The 27,750-nt window shown below is 42.8% G+C and overlaps 1 protein-coding gene across 8 annotated transcripts in view; it reads right to left on the minus strand.

The window, feature by feature from the left end:
- ANK3 (ankyrin 3) overlaps positions 7,530–27,750 on the minus strand; it is a 350,679-nt gene continuing 330,458 nt past the window's right edge. For 7 of the 8 annotated variants that reach the window (XM_021397586.1, XM_021397585.1, XM_021397583.1 and 4 more), the window contains 6 exons: positions 26,500–27,166; positions 24,276–24,654; positions 12,796–12,879; positions 12,614–12,673; positions 10,953–11,045; positions 7,530–8,919 (listed from right to left, as the gene is read on the minus strand). In XM_021397586.1, the coding sequence (XP_021253261.1) occupies positions 10,977–11,045; positions 12,614–12,673; positions 12,796–12,879; positions 24,276–24,654; positions 26,500–27,166 (1,259 nt within the window). In that variant the 3' untranslated portion in view covers positions 7,530–8,919; positions 10,953–10,976. The remainder of the gene's footprint in view (positions 8,920–10,952; positions 11,046–12,613; positions 12,674–12,795; positions 12,880–24,275; positions 24,655–26,499; positions 27,167–27,750) is intronic. The other variant, XM_021397590.1, reaches the window with a different exon arrangement.

A 27,750-nucleotide genomic window follows, 5' to 3' on the forward strand; every position in this document is an offset into this window, starting at 1 on the left:
GACCCGCCCGCTACAACGCCCGGACTGGGGGCGGCCCCTGAGGGGATCCCGCGGGCGTCGCCGCCCCGGGCGCCGTGTGCCGCCGCAGGCGCGCGCCCTCCGGAGCCCTGCGGCCTCGCGTGAAAGCGTCCCTTCTGACAGGGGACGCCCGCTTTAGTGCCGACTTAAACATTCCCCCGCGGAAAGGCTTTTAAATGGAGCACGTCGTTTATATGTTAAAATAATCCTGTCTACCAGCTCGTACACAGACCTTGGATTTCACGACTGAATACATGGCGCAGAAATACGGGGCACTCAGATCGTCTGGGCGCACACAGCGGTTCTTTGCTGGGGCTGGTGACGCACAGCTGGTGCCCCGAGGTTTCATTTACACGAGCCCAGTGCCGGAGCATCATTTACATGCGGTTGAAACGACTGAAACCCCTGTTTTAAAAAGGAATATATATACAATATACATGGCATAGGTAATGCTCCTCAGGGATCTTGCTTTTCATTGCACAAGGCAGCAAAACAGGGGAGGAGTTTCTTCAGAGGCAACAGAACAATTTATGATAAACCCTAGGGAACGCTGATCTTCCTAAGCACGGTGCCCCCACAGCAGATTTGTCATCAGCATTAATTCCGGTCTGGGAGCGGGAGAGGAAAGCATTGCTCTCTTGGACATGAATCCTGGAAAACCAGTGTTCAAGTCAGAGAGGAAAGCACGCTCCCTGGAAATCACATCACCCTGGAAACAGATCTAAGGGCATTCCTTCCACTTTATTCAGTGTGGGGCTGCTGCGGGCTGCCTTCTGCGTGCATCTGGTTCACGCTGATGTGCCTTGATGACTTCAGCTAAACTTCATCATGATGATGACACCAAAATGCTCTGCATCTCATTCTCACACTCTGCATCTTGAGTATTAGGTCACGGCTTTACAGGCTTTTTCATTTCTCTGCTTTCTTCAAGAAGCTCTTCAGGAGAGCTCTGTGCAGCTCAGCAGCGAGCATTTAATGCTGGAGTGCACTCCAGCAGGGGCTGCAGTGAAAACTCTTCAGAAAGGGAAAAAAAACCACCTTCATCTCATCAGTCTCCTGTCTGATTGTTTGCCAGAGTTATAAGCGTTTTCCTTAGCCAGATCAGATAACTCCCAGGGACCAGAAAGAGGAGGAAAATTCCTCACTGGAAGAGTTGATTTACATTCAAGATCATTTTCTGACGTGTGCAAAGCTGTATGCTGTTACTGGAATACACCTCAGCGTCAATATTTCTCTACTGGATGCTGTAAAACAATTTGAGATGAAGATCGGTTTGTAATCTGATAACTGGAGTCTGGATTGCAGAGCATGCCACAGCTTGCCTGGGCAACTTTAATAGCACAAACATCTAAATCAGGCAGGAAATCTAACCACAGCCAGTTTGGTGGTTATTCCCTCGGGCGAGAAGGCATAATACAGTGGGGTTCCTGCAGCCCTGCTCATGGATGGCTGTGCCAGAGCAGGTGGGGCCGAAAGAGGGAAGCGGTGTGGCTGCGCTGGGCTGGGGGCAGTTTCTGCATCTCATCTCTCACACTTTGGACTCGGCTTTCCTAGCCAGCTCTGACTTTGTATCTGTTGCTTGAGAGTGCAGCAGGTTTGCTTTGCCTGACCCAGCCCAGGATGAGTGCAAAGCCATGTCCCGGCAGCAGCATGTTCAGCTGGGACACACACCCCCTGTGCTGCAGAGAGCGGTAGGACAGTCCTGTGGAGGCAATGGCGTGGGGCACCTGGGTGGCTCCAGTGCAGCCAGCAGCCAGGAGCAGTGTACTGACCCCTCTCTGGCTCAGGGAGCCACCACAGCTCATAGAATCATAGAATGGCTTGGGTTAGAAGGGACCCCAAGGATCATCAAGTTCCAACCCCCCTGCCGCAGGCAGGGCCACCAACCTTCAGATGTGGTACTAGACCAGGCTGCCCAGGGCCCCATCCAACCTGGCCTTGAACACCTCCAGGGACGGAGCATCCACAAGCTCTCTGGGCAGCCTGTTCCAGCACCTCACCACTCTTGCTGTGAAGAACTTCCCCTTCATGAGGGGTTTTGCTGAGAGCAAAGCGTGCCCCGCAGGAGCCGTGGTGCAGCACTCTGCTGTGATGGGTGGCATGGCACACAGGGCCAGCTGAACCCCACACGGCCCAGCCCAGCCCTGGCCATGCATTTCTGCAAAGTCCTTCTCCCATTTATGGCACAGGGACTAAATGGCATGTTAATTCAGGCCTCCATGCTTAGGCAAAGTCATTTTATATTAAGATACATTAATGCACATCTCTCGTTTTAGATAATGTATATTCTGATTACTATGTGCATTCATTTCCTTCTTTATAATTATTATTAGTTTGAGGAGTAGCTGAATAAAGGAATGAGTTGTAGGGAAATGTAATGGAGCGTACACGCTGTTCGTTATATGGAATAGCGTGGTCCATACTGCTCCCGGATAAATGAGTCACCAGGACTCTATAATTGGTTTCTTAATTATTTATGAAGGGGACTTTTAACAACAGTAATTTTTCCATTAATGGCAAGTAAGGATTTCATTATCTCTAACTACACTGCCTTTTTGTTCTACGCCATGGAAAATTTCAAATTTTATTCTTTTTAACAGCTATAATATATGAAGGAATTTCAACTCTGTAAAGTAATTATTCTTCCCGTCTGCCTGGGAATACAAGTGTAGGTCATCTTATTTTTGGTTTCTTAATCACAAGAAGGTGTATTATTTTTCAGAGGACTCACTGGGCAGGGGCCTCTGCTGTCTCGGGAAGCACAGGGAGCCTGGAATGGGATCTGGGCGGTGCACTCAACATCCCCAGTGCAGCAACTGGGACTGGTCAGCTCGGCCAGAGACTGTGCCCACAGGAGTATGTCAGACAGCTGTCGAGGTTGCTTTCAGCAGAAAATATCTAAAATAGGCTGGAATTGCTACAGACCTGCAGGTGCATAGATGAGGTGATGTCAGGTGACAGGAGAGTTTCTCCTGGTAAAGCCCAGCTTCCTCGCCATCCGCACTCTGCAGGGATTGCATCAGAGGGCTCGCTCCCCAGCCAGCACGCCTGCTTTCATAATAATAAATTATAGCTTGGCACTTTTGTAGCACTCTCCAGTTCAAAGCTGTGCTGAAACATTATCTAATTAATTCTCACAATAGCCCTGGAAGGCAAGAAATGGAGGTAGCGAGCTAATGTACTTGCCCAATGACAAACAATGAGTCAGTGGGAGAGTGGGAGTAACACTCAAGGACCCTTGATGTTTAGATCTGAGACGGCACCCTTCTTTTCATAAAAGCTTTTTAGTAATTCACAAGACAGCACCCAAATATTTAATTACAATTACATCCAACTACTCCAAATTAATAGATTAAAAGGGGAGAGAAAACATTATCCTAGTTAGCACCCCCCCCCAAAAAAAAGCCACGTGCTTTGCACATCAGTAAAACATTAACCAAACCAATTAAAAAGTACAAATATGTGGTATAAGCACAATTGGCAAACCCCCCTGGGAGGGCTTCCAGCTGCGAGGCTGAGCACGGGCTCCCATAGCGCCAAAGCCACCAGCCTGTCCCCACTGCAGGGCATGGGCCCGCCTGCCCTGCCCCGTGGAGGCAGAGGTGCCTCTTGCTGCCCAGCAGTGAACCCAAGGGATCTGCAGAGATGCAGCTCAGTATTTCACTGAAATGGGCAAAGAGTGGCAATAATATTGTACGAGAAATAAATGCAAAGCTCTAGGGGGTGAGGGGGAGCTTTGGTCCAAATAAAGAATCTTAAAATGTCACTGGCACTGTAATAGTACCGGAGCAGATATCGCAGCAAGAAGCAGCAATAAAAAAGGCAGGAATTTATTCAGAGAAACTGTCAGTACAGGAGATAATGGGCAATTAGAACCAGTATTTCATAAACTCACATCAACAGTAGAAATATTTGAATCAGATATATTGCTGGCGTGAGGAACTGGAAGAGGTATGTTCAGAGATTTAATACAATCTGTAATATAATTCCAGAGGTCCATTAATCAGCTGGAACATCTTCTGTAACAATACAATTTTATTAAAATGTTCAGCAGTTACAGAGTGAAAAGGAAAGGACCAACTGAAGCTAATTAACCCCAGGAACAATCCTTTGTGGTACTCAAGAGTGTCCAACTGAAATTGAGAGGGGATAAAAAAAGGAAAGTCACTGTTGCATTAAAATGCAAGTAATGGAAAATAAACTGAAGCAGGGTCAATAAGAATTGTGACTCACATACAAGCAAATATTCAAAGGAGAATACTGTCTCCTAAGAAGCAGTTCAGACTAAAATAATGACGTGGTGCTTTCTTTTTCTGACCAACAATTAGTTAATTGGGAACTTGTATTCGAAAAGAAGCCTCTCTGCAGAACAGAATATGGGATTATGGAAATTTTCCGCGTGGTAGCAATCCAGCAGCTAGTGCATCTTCAGCTCTTGGGTTTTTCTTTCCAATCGTTATTTTCCCAGGGAATTATTTTCAAAATTTGGAATAGGTTTGTTCTTTTGTTCTGGCCTTGCCATAGCAATATCCAGCTTCTGGAGGCTTTCCAAGGAAATCGGTGAACAGTGGATTGCTGTGCGTTGCTGTTTTATAGACCAAATGGCTCTCAATAATTAGCGTGATGGGAAAAGGACCAATAAAACTTTCATTATAAACCTTCACTTTCCTCCAGGATTTAGGGTCAAATAATAGAGGCACGCACAAGTAGCACACTGTTTTTAGCATCAGCAGTTACGAAAACTGTGGCACATACATAAGATTTTTCTTGAGCAGCTCGTTTTTCTGTCCTTCACTAACCTCTTTCTCTTGCGGTAATGGATTATTTTTTATGGAAAGCACTTTGTAGCATGCAGGGTCAAAGTTTTCCATCTTCCCCCTACCTCACCTAGGGTCTGCATCTCTGCAGGAAAATTGCTGCTCTCTCAACAAAGTGAGAGTATTTTCCTCCCCACTCTCGCTGTTCCTCCTCCCGCCCTCATTGGACAGGGTCTGTCCTGAACACACAGGCCCTGTTTGCTCTGGTGCACCCAAGCCCAGCCCCACTTTGCCTCTTCCCACGTCTCCATGTCCCAGTGCCCTAGCCTGCTCCGCTGCTTCCCAAGGAGCAGGCTGCGTGACCCAGAGCTGCACTGGCACGGTGGGTAGCACTGGCCAGGCACCTTCCTTACGTGGGCACAGCCTTTGTGTGAGCCCATGGATGGGTCTGCCCTTAAAGACGTTGTTAAAAACTCCAACTCCAGACTTGCAGTCCCTTACACCCAGCTGACAGAACACAGCAGGGCAGGAGGCTGGTGCCTGGCAGCTCTGGGATGCCCCAAGTGACCGACAGCGTGTCAGGGCTTGGGGGAGAGCAGCAGCCCCCCAGCAGAGCACAGCATGATTGCCCGCACCCTGCACGCTACAGACAAAAGCCTGTGTTAAACAATCCCCCAGGAAATTAGCATTAATTAGCAGGGTGCTGCAATCCTGCAAGCTACTGCCATTTATACCACTAATGTCATCTCTGCGCTACAGGAGATCTTAAGGTTTCTGACATTAAAACTATTACCAGCCACAAATAAAATGTAATTTATATTCTTTCAGAAATGGAAAAAGTACTGGAGAATATTATGCAGCATTATTATTAGGTAGTGCTAAAACAAATAGCAAAGGCTAAGACGACCGCCGTATTTAGCAATCTGCTTTATTTTAATAGATGCAGTAAAAGTCCCATAACTTAGAATTTTGCCTCTAAGGAGAATGTTCCCACTGGAGAAAATATGAAAAAAAGACAAAAGCACATCATATTAAACACAGAGCCCTCACTCTGTGGCTGTCTGCAGTTGATGCTAGTACTGGCAGTATTGCTTTTAAAATGTTTGTGCTTCAACCTAGTTTTTCTCAAATATCCCGAGCTACTGTTGAAGTCAATACACTCAGTGCAAAACAAACCAACACCCACAAAATCCTATTTGTCCAACACTGACTGGGAAATTTGGAACTCTGGAAATGCAGCTGCAGTCTTCCTGTTCCAACTTTCCCTGCCTCCTTCATATCAAAGCTTTGTGGGCTGGGCCGGGAAGGCAGTAAGCAGCAGGAGACGCAGCCTGCACCTCCAGCGGGAGATTCGCCTGCACACCTCTGCTACCCTGCACAGGCAACCTCACTTTTCTAAGGAGATCTTCTGCCTACCAGAACTACAGTGCCAGCTTCTTTCCTTGCATCAGCATTGGCTGGTGACCAGGAAGAGGACAGAGATGAATCAAATGAACTCCGTCCTGTGTTCTGGATGCTGCTAGAGATGAGTGAGGCTCTTTGACATTGTTGCTCATGCATTTGTGCTGCTGGCCACTGCAGCTTTTGTTTCCAACTGTAGAATGATGATATAATAGTAAATATACACACCACTTGCTTAAAACATTCATTTTCACCCAAATGGCATGGATACTTACGACTGGGAGGGAGGCATCTGGATGGTGAAGTCTCCGGGAGCGCAGACACTGCTGTCGTTGGACTGTGACCTGCAATAAGATGTGTTTGTTCTTCACTGGCGTAAATGGCATTTTCCCTGCAGACTCGCTTGTGTCTGGAACTGCCAGCATTATACCAGCAGTATCCTCAGCTAGGTGGAATGTGCATGGCAACACAGACTGACTGCTGAAATTATGAGAAACCCTTCATTCACTGCCACTGCTTCAAAAGCTGTAACTCAGAAGCACTGACAAAGAAACCTGTTATGCTCTGCTGAAGCCAAGTGCTTTTCACCAAAGAGAGTTTTGCTTACTGATCCCAGGTGAGGACTGGTTCCTGTGGGGATCTGCTTTCAGCAAAATGCAGCTCTAAGAAGCAGACTGAGCCCCATCTGTAGCAATGGTGCTTCCTCCAATGCCAATGTAGGGTAAAATACATCCTCATATTACCTTCAAAGTCAGGTAAAGCCAAACCTTCAGCAATAAAAAGTATTTATTGCACTCAAGCAGAAGGCCGCATTTCAGAGCAGTGAGTATGTATGACGCTGCCTGGAAAACTTTGTTTTATCTAATGGTCCACCACCTATATCAGACACAAAGTGCATGCAATATACAGGAGACGTACGGTTCATTTTCATCATCTACAGTGGGTTGGTTATTGGTCTGACTGATACGCACTGGGAACAAAACTACTTCTGGTAGTGATTTTCCTGGTTATCAGTAGGGTGAAACAAATTAAAGAAGGTCCAGATTTAACATGTGTTGTAGAAGAGGCTGTGCGTAACCTACTGCACTGGTCCTTCCCCCAGGTCTGAGGTCTCCTGTGTCCCAGAGGTGGGGGTTCCTTGTTATTACTGAGGATGTGCTGGCTGCTGGGTCTTACTCCTGTTCCACGCACTGTGGGACAGCCTGCCGACTGACAGCCTGTCACACGAGGAAGACGAGGACGTGAATCACACAAGGGAAACAGAGGAAAAGCAGCAAAACACCAGAGATGATTAACAGCTGACATTCTGAAGACACTTCTGTAGGGTACAATAACACTGCCAAATACACATTATCCAAGAGTTTTAACACAATTTATTTTATGCTTAAATAATCAACTAGATCATCCAGTGTTTGTTGTTTTCATACATATGTAATTAGAGCTATTATCGATGAATGCTGTTTCCATATGAATATAATCAACAAATTAAAGTATTTCACCAAAACCCAAATAAAAATGCCCTTTAAAACACAGCAGCCTTAACAACCTAATATTACACTGCTAGGATGATTACAGATGATTGGCTTACTGAAAGATTCTACATCTTATAGCCAGTACACAATACAGTAATAATTTTACAGCGTGCTGCCAGTCTATTAGCTAATAATTTCTCTTCAGTTCATTTAAAAATATCCCAAACTTGTGCTCGTTGGAGCACCAACCCACTTCTAAAGCTGCAAGCATTACCCCCGTTATAAAGCGAGAACAGATAGCACCCCCCTCCCCATAATGCAACTACTGTATATGTTATGGTTTTTAGGTCATTTCATTGAAAAATTGGCAACAGCAACAAATATTAGATGAAGGGCTTTGTGTTTACAGATAAAATCTTATTTTTCATGTTGCAGTATAGTGTTTGCAAAACTGGAAAAGATTTAATCAAAATAAGGTGAAACACATGCATCAAAATATTAGTACTCTGAAGAAAAATTTTCACAGAACTACAGAATTCCTCATTTTGGGAATCATTTAAATTTGCAGCAGATTTTAAAGATTTTTTTAAAATCAAGCTAGCGTTTTTGCATATACAAACATTATAATTGCTAATATACAAGAATCTGTGAAGATACACCCAGAATATCCCTGTAGGTGTAGCTGTTTGAGACACCTAGCCTGCTCAATGCATTTGCAGTATTCTGTCTGTGATTGAAAAGGCAGTGCCTTATCAACATTTATTCTATTTTGTTAGAATTTATACAGTGTTATTTATTTACAGCAAAACTATCGATGTTTAAAAAAGAAACAACTAGTGTTTTATACCCTGACAGTTTGGGTCCAAGAAAAATAAGGCGAGCTGTTGTGGATTTTAGTAATTTTAGTGTCTTTCCATGGTTTAACCATTTCGTCTTCGTACATCCCCTCTAGCCACAGGAATTTATTTCTTTTGTGATGACATCAAACTGCTTGAAATAAGCTGTTAACAGCATGACATCTTGTATATACACTGCATTGTTAACTGCGCACTCTCCAATCCTGTGAATGAAAGTGAATTTCCATGCTCTGTAAATTGGCTCATGCTAAATTAATTTTTTGTTTGTTTTGTTTTTGCTTTTGCATAAAAACCATGCGGTTAATGTGTGGAAGCAGCAAACACACGCACACTTTTATAGGTGAATGTTTAATTCCTGTTGATTTTTCTTCCGTGACTGTCCCTCTAGAACACTGGCAGTAAAAGCACACGGTCCTACAGGAAGAAAGGAGAGCACAGAGTCATTTCAGAATATCTCGTTAGAATCAATTTTGTGCCTTTCCCCGACTAAACATAATAGTTCTAATTGGCATTATGGGATCCTGTAATAGGATAAATCATACAGTTTCTAGGTATGTAATGAAATTAGTTGAGCTCCTAGCATGAAGGGAAAAAGCATCATCCACAGACATCCACATTGCTCATGAGCTGATTTACAAATATGTTTGCAAGACACTGCATTTCATCGCCCCGGACAAAGTAACAGCTCTTCAGTAAAGATTACAAGAAATCTATGCTCTCTATGACAGAAGAAATAGGACTGTCTCCAGAATGACAGAGCAGTTTCCTTCACAGCACACTTTTGTTTGTTATTTGCAACCACCCACACTGGTCTAAAACTTGCACTCCTTGCACATCCACCTCTCCACATCTTGGGGAACGTGACCAGGAATGCGGAGGAAAGCCTTCATCTGGCTTCACGAAAGACAAAGTGAGGAAGAAGAGCTGCTACACGCATCTTCCACCTGGCTCATGTGAGTGGCACAGACCTGTGTACTAATCAGGTCACAAGGTTCATGCGCATTCTCCGGGAGCGTCTGTGCTCTGCTATGTTAAAACAATGTGTACTCGCCCACATCTATGGCTGACATAAATCTATTCTGTAGCTAAAAGCTGTATACTCACCAAGGCAGCAGCCAGACTAACTCGCACAGTGCTTGGTGGAAACCTGCCCTGCACTTCTGTAGAGCTTCATACAAAAAATTGTACCTTTAAACTCGTATTTTGCCATGGGTTTATTTTCAATGGTGACAAAGCCATTTTTGCAGCAAAACATGTTATTTTTTTCTCCCCCCAAAAAACATTTAAAAGAAAAGCAGCATCTCTGGTCCCCAGAGAGGATTTCTTGTCTTGTCTTGTCGTGACTAAGAACCCACTGGACTATCAGAATCTCTGGTCTATGAAAATACATCCACTTCCGCGTTCAAATGGAATCTCTACAATAGGCACTTGGCTGGGCTAATGATTACTTAAAGCACCTCCGCTCCATAGGGCTTGATCCCATAAATCCCTCACTAAGATCGCACACACGAAGTCCCTGCAGTCCCAAATGGCACTCAGCAAACACTCAGAAATCCAGTTTGGTCAAGTGGCTTTAGAGGGGCATATTACAATGGATGAAAAAGACTAATAGAGACTCTGCTTCTGTTCTTTACCTCCACACCATTTGGTATGTTCAATAGGTCCTGTTTATTCTGTTTTTTAACCCTGCAGTCAATCCTTTATGAAAATGGTAACACAAACTTCCTCTTCTTACACTCCTCTGCCCACTTCCTAAAAGTCACCAGAGCTAAGAAATATTCTTAGTGGAAAAAAGACAAACACAGTAAATACACACGCTGTGTGATTATAGCTATAGACAAAGCAGCTTCTGGCTTCACGGGCTCCTGCACTCTGTTGCAAGTGCAATAGTGTCAGCCTGTGGCATTTGTTTTCACTTTGGGAAGCTCTTCTACTGTCAGCTGCTTTTTTGTTACAATCATTTATGTTGGATCAATAAAATCTACAGGACACAGTTGGTAAGGATTCTTTGTTGGCAAATATTTAGACACTTCACTGGCTTTCACAAGGTCAGTGACTTGCATAACTGCTCGTAGATCACATGTTCAGCTGTGGAAGAAGTCTTTCCCTCCCAGTACATTTACTTGTATGCAGCTCTTTAGCTGTTGGTGTCTAAGACCACTTTTAGTAGTACAAAATACTGTGGATTATAAACTACTCTTTGTGAAACTACAAATTCTTACACATGGCGCAGCTTTGCTTTGCTTATGTTCCAACAGATAAAGCTTAGTTTCTGTACATGAACTCAAGGTCACATTCTCCTTACAAGACAGAGGGTCATCTCTTCAGCTTTGCAGCTTGAAAGCAATGTCAGGAAGCAAAAAGCAAGCTTTTACTCTGCTCAGGTGCTAGTTCCTTGCTGCGCAGTGCAAAAGGCTTTACAAGGAAAGAACACTGATAAAACTGACCATTCAGTGGTTGGCTTTCAGCTTTCATGAGTAACTTTTCTTCTCCACGTGTCTGACTTCTTTCTTTGTCTTAACCTTGTAAGCTTCGCCCTGCTTTAAAGGAAAAGTATAAACATTAACATAGCCTGTGAAGAGCGCTCATAATTATAAACCTACTTCCAAACCAGCCTCCACATTTTGCTGTAACAGGATAAGTAAAAAGCAGTTAAATCACATTAATGCTTCATTTCAAATATACACACAATCTGTTTATCCACTCTGCTGAGCTGCAAAAGCACAGGCCTGAAATATCATCTTCAGGTAGAAAACACAGGTCTACAATTTGGGAATGAGCACGTGGGCTGGAGCACCTGGGCTGAGCCCCTGCCATCAGCTGCAGCTGGATTTGCCACCATCATCAGAGAAAATCACTTTCCAGTCAGTGCCCTGCGGCAGGGTCAGTGGGCATTTCTGAGAGTGCAGGGCATGGCTGCTGTTGTGATGTTTCACAATGTCTGTGCTTTAATGTGAGCAGGTTAGTAATGGAATAATGGAAAGAGGAAGAAAGCTGCAAAAACCATCCCCAAAGCAGAGCGGAAGTAAAATGAATTGTAGCGACAAGCAGTGCAGGTTTTGGTGCCTTTAGAACAGCAAACACCAAAATGAAGTTCATCTGCGCTCTTTAAAAATGGCTCAATAATCATCTAAAAATAAATACTCCAGTAATCACAAGCCTTGTTCACATCAGAGAATGCATCTGTTTATGTGTGGCTATCGGCAGAATTTACCCCTTGGCTGATCTGCATTGATGTTTTTCTAACTATTTGTAGTTTCCAAGTAATCTAATCTGGTGCAGCATAATTCTCCTTTGCTGGGCAGATCCAATATCTTCCCTGATAAAGAACTGAGAAAGAGAGGATGGAGATAAGTTTTTTTCAACTCTCCTCTATTTCTGTGCTCCCTGCCTCGTTTTTTAGTCTTCATTATTAGCAGAAAAAGAGTGTTTTTCATGTTTGTTATGTTTCTGGGTCCTCAATTCTGTCTTCACTCAGACAGAAATTCCATTGACCCACTGACAATTTAACTGGAGCAAAGCCCTCCTACACAGAAGGGCTTCCAATTTTAACTGCCAGGGACAGAGTCCTGTCCTGATATTTGCATATACAGGGTAATATTACACAGGTACGCTCACATGACTCCACTGTCTAGCAAGGGATTATTGCACAAGTGAGTGAGAGGCTGGTAGGGACCAAGCTGGGGCTTGCTCCTTTGGGCTGGTGAAAGAACAACACTGCACACCGATGGGTGTAAGGTGCAACTCCAGCAAGGGCTTAGCTTTACTCACAGACACTCCTCATTTTGATGAAACACAAAAGGCCCTAAACCTGTTTTAATCACACTGCCTATTTCACATAAACAGACCATAATGCTTTTGTGTGGAAGGCAGTTTGCATGCAGCAGAACTCTGTGAGGCCTCCTTGAAATATCCCCTACCAGGAAACAAAATCAAGAGAAATCCCTGCCCCTAGCCCCCAATGCACAACTTGTCAATAACTGCAAGCGCTGCACTTTGCCAAGGCTTCTTGTTAAATGCAAACCTCCAGCCCTTTAGCAGCACTTTCTAGCAGTCAACACAACCCTCTGCATTTACTGTTATTTCCTGGCAGCCCCCATTCCATTACCATTTCACCAGCTTTCCTCTCATGTGGGATAACAACACGTCTTACTACCTTCCGGGTGATCTGTAGGAAGCAATACATGAAAAGCATCGATTTTTTTTTTCCTAGATTCTAAAGGGGGAAAGTATATTAAAAGAAGTTACTTGAATACAAAGACTCAGAGCAGTGATGTAATTCATGATTACTTTTCTTGTGATGACGTTGCCTTCTTCATCGGTAAATTGCTCCTCTGTTACAGATTCACCAGGAATGTTTTTTGCTTCCTCACCCTAAAGAATGTGTTATAAGATTAGCAATATAACCTATATTCTGCCAAATCCACACATATTTCCACACCAATCCAAGCAACAAGCACATGTTAGCTTCACCTTTATGTAACAGATTGCTTTATGTCACACAGATAATGTGAAAACCATTGTAATTTAACATGCCAATACCTGTGCATTTATTCCACAGAACTTGTCATTAAAACATGTAGTGAACATCTGGCACATTTCTCTGATTAGCTAATTCATTACACGGAGCTCTCTGGGTAACAAATAGTCTTTCTGTTAGTCCGAGTTACTCCTCTGAGATGGCAAAAATTCATGACAATAAAATCTCTGAACAGACATCAGTTAGCAGGAGGCTTTTCACAGCTTCTCAATGCCCATTACGCACAGAAACATGTTCTAACACCAAGTAAGGAGGGAGAAAAAATGGGTTTTTAAAGACAACTCTGCCTATAGCTTGCTAAATGCCGGGTCTTAAACATGTACACATTAGACAAGACTGCTCAGTATTTACAAAATGTAAAAAGGTGAAAGGTGTCTTATGTGAAAACGTTTCTGACACAGTATCATCGCCAGCCTGCTGAGGAGTGTCAGCAGCTTGGTGCACAACGTACCGAAATCAACAGCACTCCATTCACCAATTCTTGTAGTAACCACAAGTTATGAGACCAGCATAAATAAGTACTCTAACTCCCATGCTGGGACCAAATACTACAACAAGAATTGTTGCTAAAGTCATAAACAAATGAAGTGACTTCAGAGTCTAAGGCTAGCTGGCAGCTATCAACTTATTTTCCAGAACAACATTGACAATTGTACCTCAAAAAGCATGTTTCCAAATGTGGGTGCTGAAGTAAGCACAGCCTTTGAAGATCCAGAAATATCCGTAATCTGTGCTTAGTTTGTATATAATCTAATATAATGTAGAATTATTTTCTGAAACTAGAAAACTGAGAAAGAAAATTGCTATCTCTGCAACATCCAGTTCATATATACTGTTTTCCATGCTTGGATCACAGTGAGAAGTACACAGCTGAAAATAATACGATTCCCCATTTTGGTACTGGGGAAACTGGGTCACACAGCAATATGGTACCACTATCTTGTTAATCTATCTTTATAACGTTAGCAATCCTTACTTGCTGGCCTGCCTATGAGAAACTACCACAAGCACCAACTAACCTTCCCAACAGGTGTTGGCTGTGCTAAAATCAATATTCTCCCACCCATAAGTGCAGCCCATAGGAAGGAAGCATTTTTGGCTGTAGATTGTGGACAAGTCTGGGCTCTCTCATCTAAAGGACTAAACCATGCTGAAAAGTCAAGACTGCACATTACTTGCCTTTTCTATCTGCCTAGCACAAAGAAGTAGCATTCAGTGGTGAGATGGTCAGGGAACTCCTCCATTTTTTCCCCAGAAATCTTTAATCAAAAAAAAAAAACCCTTAAAACTTTTCTTCTCCCTTAATCCTCAACTCACCATGGGAAAATCAGTAACTAGAGAAAGGAAGTGGAAAAACTATTATACAAAGCATTTTATATCAATATTACCAGCAAAATAATGTTTGAAATGAGATTAATTCAACTCAATGTCAATCCTCCATAATGCTTTCAAGTATTAAGAAGCATCTGGCAAATATAATTCACATTTACTGTTGTCTGCACACTACGTAGTTATCTACATAAGCTCCTAGCACTGTTTTACAATGAGTAAATACAGTGAAGCCAATGTTTATTTTTTGAAACTATTTTCTCTTGCAAGTACAGCTTTTTTTCAATCTGTACCTTGAAGGGTTAGGTTTGTATGTTATTTCTGAGTCCTAGAACAAATAAACCTTCATTTTTGTTCACAAGCCACCAGCATTCTTCTATAGGCCATGGTCTTACAATTTCCTTGATTTAAATACGTGACACCAGGCAACTGCCACACAGAGGTACTGAGCTCAGTGAAGCTCTGCCACCAACCACATCTCCAGTCAGAATGTGTCATTACTCAAAAGTGCAGAATTCCTACTTATTTCATACTGAAAGCTGTGTTTTAATTATCATGTTTGTGTTTTAATTATCGTTTGATAAGAAGTAATTAAACAGTTTTCGATATATTTCCTTTCCCTGCACCTTCGTGGGGCATAGAGAAATGGTACAACTCACTGAACTTCAGTGCCTCAGGAAGCAGCACTGAGGGACGGGCCTGCCCTGGGACATTTGGCTGCAGGGGCATGGCAGCAGCTTTGCAAGCAGACAGCACAACAAGTGGCTGCTGAAGCTCCTGGATGGAGTCCCACATGACATGACATCCCCAAAGGACTCTGCAGAGGAGATCCTGGAAGGAGAGACTAAATAGCTGCCTAAGCACCAGTGCTACGCTGTACGCAGGATGAGGGCAGTAAGTGACTCAGTGAGTGGGCCCCATAGGGAGCCAGCTTCTTCCTTTCTCATGAGCAAGAGAGCAGAAATGAAAATGGCACAGGGGTGGCTACTGCAAGCAGGGGCACCAATGACTGTGTACAGACTTGGAGAAGTGAAAGCCATAGGGCTTCCTAGCTGAAGTATGGATGAAGTAAGGATGAAGAAAGGATGAAGATGAAGTAAGGGAAAATACTGATTGTGGAGACTTAATCGTTTAATGAGACAGGAAGCTGGCTGCATGGTTTCTTTCCTAGCCTCCCACCCATGGGCTCAGAGTCCCAGTGGTTCCTGAGCAGCGTGGGATGGGACAGGAGGGAACACTGGCCCAGACATCTTTCTCTGCCTGTGGTGCACAGAGGGACCAAGAGCTTCCCTCTCATCAGGAGGGTCTCCAGAGCCACTGCGATAAAAACAAGAAAAAGAACAACACAGCCCCCAGCAAGGTCACCAGGCTATCCAGCACACCAGTGCTGTTTGCATGTACTGGCCCTTACTGCTGCTACAAGCAGGGTTGTTCCTTAACACAAGTCAGTGAGAGTAAGTGCATTCAATTTGAAAATAGAAAATGTATCAATACACTGAAAGACTGAAAGACAAATGCAGTTTTAAAGGCATGGCGAATCTTGGTCTTTAATTAACTAATTGCTCCTTTAAGCACAGTCTAAAGATAAATGCTGTAAATATTTAGCAGTCAGTATGCACGAAATCCAGCTTTCACAACTTTCTTTCATGTGGGCAGTTAACAAATTGCAGGAGGCCCTACAATTGGCAGGAGGTAGATCTGATCTACTGATGGCTCTAATCCTATGCAGTTAGTTATAAAGATGGATGTTTGCTAGAAAAAAAAATCCCTTACCCACTGGCAGTTTTACTTGTCCGCTCTCAGCACAGCTTTGGGTTAGAATGGCACATCAGATGACCTTGTCAACAAAAGCTGTTTTTAAACACAAAGCTCGTGCATCTGCGTCACAGCTGAAGAATAGAATTATTTCTGCCACATCATACTAATGTGCTTCATTTTACCCTTGACCAGTCTAAATCACTGACACAACACTAAGAGCTTTAGAAAGGCAGGGAGAAAACCTAATACAGCCATTTCTGGATCCTGGGTTGTATCCCTGGGACTAAACTGTACAAAGACTGCACGCTGCACCAGACCATGCCAGGAAGCTTTGGGGAGCAGTCTGCTTTAATGTCACTCTGCTCACTGGATGCAGTCCTGCCAAAACTGGTTGGTATCCTCTCTGCTGCTCTCCAGGGCAGGAGAACTAAGGAGCAGCTTCTGCAGCGTCTCCTGCCAACTCCACTGATTCTCTTAACAGTTATTTACAGATTATGGGTGTTCCCAGGGACTGCCAGATAAATGCAGGAGTTGGTGCTGCAGTACTGTGCCAAAGTTCACTGCAGTTTTCTCCGAGCTCTGGTTTTCTTCCATGTTTGTTTTGTTACTGAGGGATAATAGTCCTTTTATTCCTCCTATATATCTAGTGTTGTTGTAGCAGTGAAGGAAAAAGGTGCGGCTGGATGTCTGTTACCCAGAAGGATAAAAAGGAATTTAAAAGCAGGCGGAAATAAGCAAGATGGAAAGATCCTAGATATTTAATTTCACCAATGACCAGGGGCAATGCTGTAATGGGAAAGGGAACAGTACAGAGCACTGAAATCTCTTCCCTTTCTGGCCTCAGCCACCATCAAGACATAATCCTTTCAGTCTTGACATCGCATTCTTATAATGCATAACCAGCAGCTGCACCTCTCTCTCCTTGGAGTCTGAAGCTTCTGTGGCAGTAGAAACAAACATCTTTCATTAAGGTCATTTTCATTAGTGAGTTCTGCCTACTCAGGAAGACCTTCTTAATCACATGCTACAACTGTCCGCTCGCGCCTGTGCTGAGTTTGTACTTGCTTGTCTGGAGACGTACTGCTAAGGCACTGGGGGGTGGGACCAACAGCAAGCCAAGGAGAGCTGAAAGGAAACAGTGCTGTAAATGGCATTGAGCATAGCAGCCCAATACTGAGCCAGGTCAGAGCTCTGTTACTTGTTACAAGGGGTGCTGGTATGAGCAGGTCTCCCAGCAGCATTCTGTAGACTGTGTTCTAATTTACGTGTGCTGTCCCAGTGCAGCCGGCAGCTCCCCACCACTGGTCTCTCACGGTGAAATGGGTGTGGGATGCTCACAAAGCGGAGCAGAGCCCTTCTGCAGCTCTCCCAGCCCTGCTGTAACTAAATGCTGCTCAGGTGCTTTATGGGTCATTCCTGCAGAGTAGGCTGAACCAAGTTCCTCAGTCACTACTGCGGAGCTTCATGGGCAAATGCATGTCAAGAGGCAAATCTTTGTCAGAAACTGGCAAAAAATAGCAAGATACACAATTACATCAGATTTAAACAACTCCTGCTTAGAAATTGCTTTATTTTCCACTACAAAATTCTATCATAAACTTTTTGGCAAGAATTTAACTAAACAGTTTTTGCCAAAAATTTGTACCCACGAAGGATTTAACAATCTCCGAAAAAGCATGAAAAATCAGACACTGATTTCTGTCATGATGGAATAAAAAGAGCTTTGGCTCAGGCTCTGAAAGTGCACATTGTGGAAGCACTCTTATTTTTCCCTTGGGTGCTAATTGCTAGCATTCCTGCGCTATTGTAAAAACCTATTTATTTTGCAATGCTCTGTCCCATCAATCTGCCATGTGAACAGAAGAGGGAAAGGAAGCAAAACCAAAAACATCTGCACTATCTTGAGGTTAAAATACAATCTTATTACATGTGGAAATGGGCATCAGCCCCTGCTTGTCTGGTTTTATGGGCTCAGTCCTCTGAAATGCTAAATCCCATGGGAATGTGCTCCAGAGCACTTGATAGGACCCAACTCTCAGACCGCTGGGAAAATACCTCTGGAGACAGAAAAGCCTTTCTACATATTTGGGCCAGGAGAGAGGACTAAGGTAGCAGTTAAATGGAAATAATAATGTTAGCAATAATGCGGAATGGCACTGAAATGAAAAACAAGTTGAGAAAGAAAAACAAAGGCAATGAAGCAATTCAGTCCTGGTAGTAACCACGGAGGCACACTGCAAATTCTTTTTTTCCACAGGACTCAATTTATCCTCAAGGTTTAGGTGTTACAAAACTTCATTCCTGCAGGCTATGTGAGGAGCATCTCTGTTGCTTTTAATGCAGCATGGAGGCAGTGATGAACACAGACTGCAGCAGAACACCGATCCCATGTGTAGCTCTGCCCAGGTGCACCATCCTCTACGTCCCTTTGCTGCAGTTGGCACAAGGCAGTGAGCTTGCGGCATGGGCACAGTGCTGCCATGGAATGATGAAGCCTTTGCCCAGGCTCTGCAGATGTTAAAAATATTTTTTATTCCAGGGATGATATGCTCAACACAGACTGCCAGGGCTGGCTCCACCACATCCCTAACGTCAGACAGTGTGGGATAAGTACTTCCATGGTTCAGGCACAGCTGCCAAAAAGCACAGAATCATAGAATCATTTGAGTTGGAAGGAATCCATAAAGGTCATCTAGTCCAATTCCCCTGCAATGAACAGGGACACCTACAGCTCCATCAGGTCGCTCAGAGCCCCATCCAACCTGACACTGAGTGTCTCCAGGGACCAGGGCATCCACCAGCCTTCTGGGCAACCAGTGCCAGGACTTCTCCACCCTATCCTGAGAGCTGCCTGAATGAGGAGCTGTACTCAGCTGGCACATGCTCTGTGACTTCAGTTCACGCCAAGTGAACCTCAGCTCCCAGGAATCTGAAAAAACTAGTTAAAAGTCCAGATACCTTCAAATCTCAAAGCTCTATTCTTCTACTTCATACCATCAATTCATGAACTGTGTGTGATCAAAATATACCTATTTAAATGGTTGTTCTCTTACCAAATTTTCTCTAAAAGGCCTGTCGACTGCTGCTTTGGAAGTTTTTCTTGCTCCATTTTTAACCTGTCTCAAGATGCAGAGGCGAAAAAGGAAGCAGCTACCCAACATCAGAAAATGACAGAAATATCACAGGTGTTATAAAATCTGGAGACAGGTGCAGCCCTGCCCTGACTCTGCACAAGTTCAGCTGCGCCCGCTCATGCACGTCCCCAGGAGGTCCCATCAGCTGCCCCGAGCCAGCCACAGACTACACCACTCTGTATGGCTGCTGCACCATTGCTCTGTAAGCACAACCCCAAATTACACTGACACATTTAAAAACATTTTTCTATGCCCTTCTCTAAACACTGTACTTGGGAAAAAAATGAAGACTGCCTTTTTCACTCCCTTTCCTACTCCAGCACTTCCTGATTCCCAGCCAGTGGACACTAAAATTGCTCAGACATCGGGTGGGAAATCCCAGAAACAGGCTGACTATGCACAGCCTTTACAATGTTTAGCCAACTGATGCTTTATGTCTTATCAGAAATGCGCTAACAGCACTTGAGAGTTGGTGATCACCCTCAGGCCAACTGCTCCATCTTAAAACAGAACCGTTCCTATTTCTTCTCATGTGTTATCTACAGAGGCAATTACTGGTGAAGGGTTATATCCTAACCTGCCCAGGGGCTTTCATTTAAGGCAGCAGATACCTCCTGTAAAGATGAAGTATCAGACAAAATATTTACTTGTATTTAGCTCATTTTTGCAATTCTTGCCTGGTTCAGAATGGGAACACAACCAGCAAACTGAAGAAATACAGGATGAAGCCAGTCAAAAAACATCATGCTGCATTTTCAAAAAGCATCTGTGTCTTGGAGGAATCAACAGCTGTGCACAGCAGCACATCTGCCATTCGCATGACACAAAAGGTGTGGTGCATGTATAAATACCTTCTCCACCAAACAAACAAATAACAGCAATATAGATAGGTGCAGACAGTGTCACAAGTAATTCCTGAAGTAACAATTACATTTGAGGCTATTATTGTAACAGCACTACATTGGCTGTCCTTTTTATGGCTTTAATACATGATTTTCTACTGAGAATCTAATAAAAATCACATAAGTTATTGAGAATTAATGTTATTTCTGATGAAGAATTATTTTCTTATGCTATATTCTTAAGACACGGAACACTAAACTATACGACCATACAAAAAACAATATGAGGGAAAATTCAATGATTTATATGACTCTACCATTGTTATTAGCATATGAAGTATGTTGTGCTAGGGCATCTGTAAATAAGTATACTAAACAAAGCCTACTGAAGGCAATGCAAGGACTCTTTATTAACTTCAGTAGGTTTTAAATCAGAATCACCCACTGCTCTGGGGAGGCTCTCCAGAAGATGAAGCACTCTGGATCACACCTTTCAGCCAGAGTACCAGGCCCATGCCATACTATATTCCACTCATGTGCATTCTTGCATTTTTTAAACTTGTAATTTAGACTTTTTTTAAGAGGAAAAAAGGGGAAATATAGATGTATCACCTATGTCAGTCTGCAATTCATCTTCCGTTAGACAAACACGCTGCATCTAGCTGTAGTCTTTAAGGTGGCATGCAAAACACTGAAGGACACATCAGGCCATGCAGCACAGCAGTTTTCCAGCAGAAGACAACCATACGCTTCTGGGTTAAGCAAAGAATGGCCACCTGGCATTTGGTTATAAATACAGATTGGCAGAGGGACTCCATTGTGCCAGAAGTGACATTCTTACACAGCAGTCCAAACCCACGTCCATGCCAACACTGCCTCAAGAATGCAAATCACAAAATACCTTCAGAATCAACCGCCGTCGATATACTCTTGTAGTAATCCTCTGCTCCTCACCTGAGCTTGAATCACTCTCAATCTCACTGTCACTGTCACTACATTCCTAATAAATGCAGTTTTAGTACATTTGAACAGCACATTTGCAAGACAGAACGTGCTATCAGAACTACAAGAAGAAAACAGAGTTATCATGGACAACATTTTTCCTGTCTACTATATACTTAATGACTTTTGCTACTGAAGTATACAGTGGGAGCTTTTCTGGTCTCTGACAGGCTGTACTGGACACACATAGCAGGTATGGAATATCTCAGCATCTTCTAAGTGTTAGAGAATTGTATTTGGAATGCATCTGACCTAACACATTTCAGTACCTTATTTGGAAGTAAAGAATTTTGTATACGAAAAACCTTCCAATAACTTTGCTGTTTCCTCCTCAAAAATTAACGATTCATTCTAATTCTAATTCTGTGGATTCACAAGGCATGGAAGTGAATTCCCTTATAAAGAAAGACCACAGCCACACAGAGAGAGTCAGTGGCCCACTTGCCAAAGGTTAAAAACAAGCATTTTGAAGAAGACCTTCCTGTGTAAGTGTTTTTCCTGCTCAGCTTCTATCTCCTTTTAAACAGTACTAACTGAAGCCTGAAATACAACCACCCCACAACATTTGAGAAGGAAGGGTCAGGCCTCAGCTTGGGGCAGGGGGAGCCTGGTGCTTGGCAGGTGCCGTACACCGGTGTCTGCTCCATCTCAGTGTCTCCACCGGCCCTAGCGCCCTCCCCTGCAAGACCGGTGGAGCACTTTGCATTTCTGCTTCTTCTTCTTTTCTTTTTTTTTCAATCTGGCCCAAGGCATCCTAAACAAGAGGCACTTCTCAGAAATGATGTGTAAAGAGAAGGCATACGTGGGTGGAGGAGCAAAAAGGACCGTGTGACATAAAAAAGCATTTAGGGCAGGATGACAACATTCATCTGCATGCAACATCTCCTGCTATCCTCTGTCACTAGCCAAATAAAAAAAAAAAAATCCAAACCTGTCCTGAACAAGTAACAAGAAGCAGGAGATGTTTCCCAAGAGGGCACAAATGTTTTGGAGGAAGATCAGCTTCAAGTGTTTTAGCTGTGACAGAACTATGACACTTCAAGTCACCTCAACCATGTGGCATTAGTTTCTTTGGGATAGCACAACTGTGCTGCACTTCTCTAATTTAAAAAGATCATTTTAATCTAATGCTTGTCACTGCACTGCTTTTTAAAATTTTGGCCATTTACGTAGATGTGGGACAAGGTCAGCAATACATTTCATTAACATCACCAGGAGGCAGCCCAATCTCAGTGGTTTATCTTTGTTGCAAACCATGTCCCAGTACACAGATGCAGCCCCCTCCCAGCAAGTGAACCACTATTGCTTCTTAGCTGTTTCCCAAAGGGTCACAGTAACAACTGCTTTCTTTAGGAAGCAATATTCTTTTGTTCCCTCTGCTTTCCACAGAATGCCTTCCAGAGAGACCGAAGCTGAAATTTTCTTTCTGTTTTCATGACAGCACATGAAGAATGATCTCCCTATGAACTAGATTCTGTTAGTAATTAAACTATTGACTTCAAGTAGATTAGGTGAGAGACCCAGGTCTAGAAATCCCATTATTTTCTCATACTGGTTTATTCAAAGATCACATCTATGAAAAAAAAAAACAACTTGTTATTTGGAAGATAAGATTTTCACCCTTTACCAAGAAAGCAAAAGTAGTGCAAAAAGCGCGTATAGGAAATGCACACGCTTATTCTTACCAACCCAGATGGAGTATCCAGAGGACAGGAGTGGATGAGTTATCTTCTCACTGATGGGAATCCAGAGGGGGAAGTGCAGCACTGCAGCACACCCCTCAGCACAAATTACAGTGTACACCTATGCTTATCTCTGCGTTTTAACTGGGTGAAATAACATTAACCCAAGGTCTGCCCCAAAGCCTAGTCACAATAAAGGAACTCTGCCATCTGCATTTAGCTGCCTCTGCAGCAGGTTCTTTCTTACATTCTTTAAGTACTCAAGAAATGAGTGAACATTAGGAAAGGTCTAACTTTAACTATGTCACAAACTAAAAACAAGGTAAAATCATATGCTCCATAACTGGCGAGACTGATTATGTTACCATTCAATAAAATAATTCTTTACTGTACAATCAAAATAATAGTTAAAAATGAATTAAACTTGAGTAATTTACTGCAGCCCATCACAGCTGCCATTTTTACTGTGCTACAATTAAAAAAATGCCATATAATATCAAAGCCATTCTACTAAAATGCATCACTTCTGTAAGTTACAGTCTCCTCTTGTTTTATGCCCAAGACCAGACCATCTCAGTAGAATGTACAAGAAGAAATGTAGAAGAAATTCTGTAATTCCCTTTTTTGCAGTCCATGAGCCTAGGGATTGCCCACCAGCTCCCAAATTCCTACTGGGCTAAAAGCCATTCCTTGAGTCAATTCTGGGAAATAAAATATAAGTCACAGAGGAAGCTATCAAGATTTTCATTTATCTACTACCAGCTTATAAGTGAGATTCTGCAGGTAAGGATGTGCAAGCTAGGCAAGCAGAACTGAAGGGAAAACCCTCAGAAGTATTTTAAGAATGAACTACCACCTGGAAAAGTATATTACACATTTGGAATTTTTTTTGCTAGATGCACCTTGGAATTGGGATGAATGAAGCCAAGGAGCAAAGCATAAGAAGGAGTTTAGAATTTACTTGAGATTTATTTTCCTGCAGATTAACAGAGTAAAAAAAAATCAGAAGGTGCCAGGGACAAGGATCTGGAAGGAGACGAAAGAGACCCTGTATTTCTTTGCTCACCTCAATGTCACAAACAGATCAGAAAACAGTGGTATCACGTTACTGGAAGCAGACTGAGGAGAGCAGACCTGCCTAGCGCTGTTTGCACAGGTACCTCAGGCAGGAAAGGGGCCTGCTCCTTAGCAATGCAAGATGGCATCACAAGCTACTCTCACCTCTCTTTCAGGGCCAAGTAAGCAGAAGATTACTCAGACCTGCTTGGCTCCTCTGTCTGCCCTGACTACACTTCATTCTATTCACACCACAGAACATATATTTCCACTAAGTTCCACTTCTCTTAAATTGGCAATAAACATAACATGCATAAAGGAGGATGAAAAAAAAAACACCTGTCACAATATTAGACATATTATAAAAAAAAATATACTAAGCAATAGGGACTCCTCAAACAGTTCATAATCACAGGACAAACTGTACCTTCTGTTCAGACATTCCAGCTCCCTCCTCCTCTTGGATGCCTGTTCTTGGCTTGCCATCCTCTGAAGTGCTCCAGCCCATCTTCTTCACACTGACAGGCAAAGATGTTTTGTTGCCTTCTGTTGTTGGCTTGCTAGTCTCTTCCAAAGATTTCTGATATGCAGTTGATGATACTGTTTGCTCATCAGTACCAGCTGAAATCTGGGACTTTGTTTTCAGGGCTTCTTTGTCACTGTGTTTTCCCACATCATTTAAAGATTCCTGGACATAGGATTTAGTTTTTGTTTCTGTTGTGGTTTCTGAGAGGCTTCCATTTGTTTCTGGCTTCCCTGTATCTCCTTTGACATATGAGGTAACAGAATCCCTACATTGGTCCGAGCTACAGGGAAACAAAAAGAACAAACAGACATTCATAAATAACATGCAGAAGAGAAAAGCACTGAGCCTTCACTCCTAGGGCACATATCTCAGACAAAGCAAAACTTGAAATTCAGCGTGCAAGCGTCAGAATAGCCTTATCTTTTGCATTATGGTCTCGTTTCGGAAGCAAGGAGAACATGGTGAACGCTGGAAACAAAGCCCAATGTTTTATGTTAATTCCCTTCCACTTAGGGGAAAAAAAAGGAAAAAAAAAAAAACAAAGAAAAAGGCACAAATCCTACCATTTTCTTTGTATAATCACAAGACAAACCCCTCATGGCAAAAATTCTTTAACCTGCACTCCAGCCAAGGAGGTAATGAAAGTGTCTGCTACCCCTTCCCTCAAATTGCAACATCTGTATTCCAAATAACTCATGTGTCCTAAAAAATACTGGTACTCAGAAATAATTCCTTAGCACAATTTCAATAATATACAAAGCTAGGAGCCAGAAAGATTACACAAAGGTAGAAAGCTGTGGACAAAACTTTTTTATTCTTGTTTGCTTTTCAGATAAACATTGGGACTATATGCATGAGAAAACCATAGCTACTTGCTGGCAAAGCTGCTATAAAACATAGCAAATTTATTACCTCTAGCTATAAATGAATGTGTCGTGTCCTTAAGGAAGATTTTATACTTATAGAAGAGATATATTTCATTAATTTAACACAATAGAAAAGGCAGAATAAAAGGCAGAATAAAGGCAGAATGGTTGCTTAACATAAAAAAAATCACATCAGTAGCAGAGCAAGTGTTTTCAAGTCTTGAAAGACAAATAGCTTGCTGGAATCAAGGGCCGCATTCCCACTTGATTCAGAAAGACTATCTCACGCTACTTGGAGCTGTTAAACATCTTGAATCAAAGCTGCAAAGGATGTAAACTGCTAACAAAGAGACAATCACTCTGCATAGTCATTCTCTGCTGATTTACACCTCATGCAGAGCCGGCTCCTTTAGTCAGAAACCATGGGAGCCAAGTTCAAAATTAAGAGCTCTTCACTGGTACCCAGTGGGTACCAGTATGGCCAAAGATGCCAGCGCATATTGTGACTGCTGAAAGCTTATGTAGGTCCAAGGGAAGGCTGGAAAAGCTCATGAAAGAGAAACACGGTGACAATAAATATGTGGAAAGCATCCACCATCTCAGAAAGTCATTAGACTGAAAGTAAATGGAGCCCAGGAATGCACAAGTTAGGAAAACAGCATTTTCTTCCCTGAACATCTTCTGTAGCCAGAATTGGATGGATTTGGTGTTGCCACTGTTACCTTCTTATGACTTGTAACTCATCTCTTAAAAAGTCTAGTAAATTAGCATAACATAACACACTGGAAGTAAATTATAAAACAGTGACAGTTTTAAAAACTGTGCTATGGAAAAAGAAATGCCTATCTGAAGGAAGGCCAAGAGATGCAATGAAAAGGATGACTGCTAAAATAAGAGCAACACAATGTCGTGGTTTCAACAAATTTTCATTTCATAGTCTTGAATTCCAATTCCATCCACCTTGCTTAGACTCATTCAAAATGGAAATAAGCAATATAAAGAACATGAAAAGCAATATTATATAGTAAACATAATATAAACTAATTCTGCATTAAGCATGAAACTTGCTATGTATACATTTTAAAAAACAAATATGTTTGAAGCTGAAGTCACAACTAATGTTTTTTCTTCTAAACACATATGCACATATATATGCACAATCTCATAAAATAGCAGAACATCAGCCTGAGCACTGCTCCTGAAGGCAACAGCTGTGCATGAAGGCTCATTTACACACACGTGTACAAGAAGATGCTCACCTATCATCCAGGTGATCTAGCAGGCTACCACCTATCCTACGTCCCGACGCTGGTGGCTCAGTGACACTTGACGAGTCAGTCTGCCAACCTGTAATTGAAGACAGTTCACGTTCTGCTTGCTGAACACCTTTAAGAATTGACCATACTTTTTCTTCCGTCATCTCCTCAGACTCAGCTCCTTCTTCCAGATGAATGTCCTCAAACAGAGATTTATACTTTTCTTCCATTATCTCCTCATCAGTACCAGACTTCTCTCTCTCAGGCTGTTCAGTCCTTACTCCTGCTTTGCTAGTCTCTTCACTCTGCCTTTGTTTAGCATCTTTAGGTATCCCGCCATAACTACCAAGATACCGCGGATAATCCTTAAGGTCCACTTCCTCCAACTGGCTCTGGCCTACAGAAATAGGCGCTCCTTCGCTAGGCACTGAGAAATCATGCTTGCTGTCGTCCAGTGAGGTGTCTTCTTCAGTCACCACTGGCGGTGCTGCTGCTGTACCATCTACATGTCCCTGGGAGGTCACTAACACGTCACTCAGTCTACTGGGAGTTCTAAGGGGTGACTCTAGGCTAGAGGTGTCACTAAAGAAATCGTCCTGGTGGAAAGGGGTGGGTGGCACGAAGCGCAACCCAGTGGGAGTTTCCAGTTCCACTTGAATGGTGGGATAACCTAAGGAAGACAGCACATTTGGACTGACTGGGATGAAGCATGGAGCAACGAATCAGCAAATGTCAAATGACTCATGAATTACGAGAAGTATGAAAACCATGAGGAGGTGCAGGTGTATGAGAATAAATGCAGTTCTGATAGAATCATTTACTTTGTTCTAAATAGATGGAACAAAAAATGAGCATTGCCAAAATAGCTAGTACAGCAAAGCTAATACTTTTGACTATTTTGTAAATAGTCCTTAAAGATTTCAGCAATTGCTTTTGCAGCCATTTGATCACTTTCAAGCTATAGCAGATTGCCTTATGAGCATGCAATGAATGAAATGTGGACAGGGGTGGCTGTCCCTTTATACCCAGTCCAGTATCTTGCAGCCAAATTCTGTACATCTTTCTTTCCTAGTTTTTACTGCTTTAAAATTGGAAGTTTAATAAACAGACTTTAAAGACAGAAGTAGATCAAAACATAGGACAGTCAATTTTCTGTAAATACGTATTAAACAGGTCCACATTTTGAATATACTTTTATCAAAAATACACAATACTAGCAATACAATGCTACTAATACTTATCTCCAATTTAATC

The sequence above is a fragment of the Numida meleagris genome, chromosome 5, assembly GCF_002078875.1.
Source record: "Numida meleagris isolate 19003 breed g44 Domestic line chromosome 5, NumMel1.0, whole genome shotgun sequence".
Taxonomy (NCBI): domain Eukaryota; kingdom Metazoa; phylum Chordata; class Aves; order Galliformes; family Numididae; genus Numida; species Numida meleagris.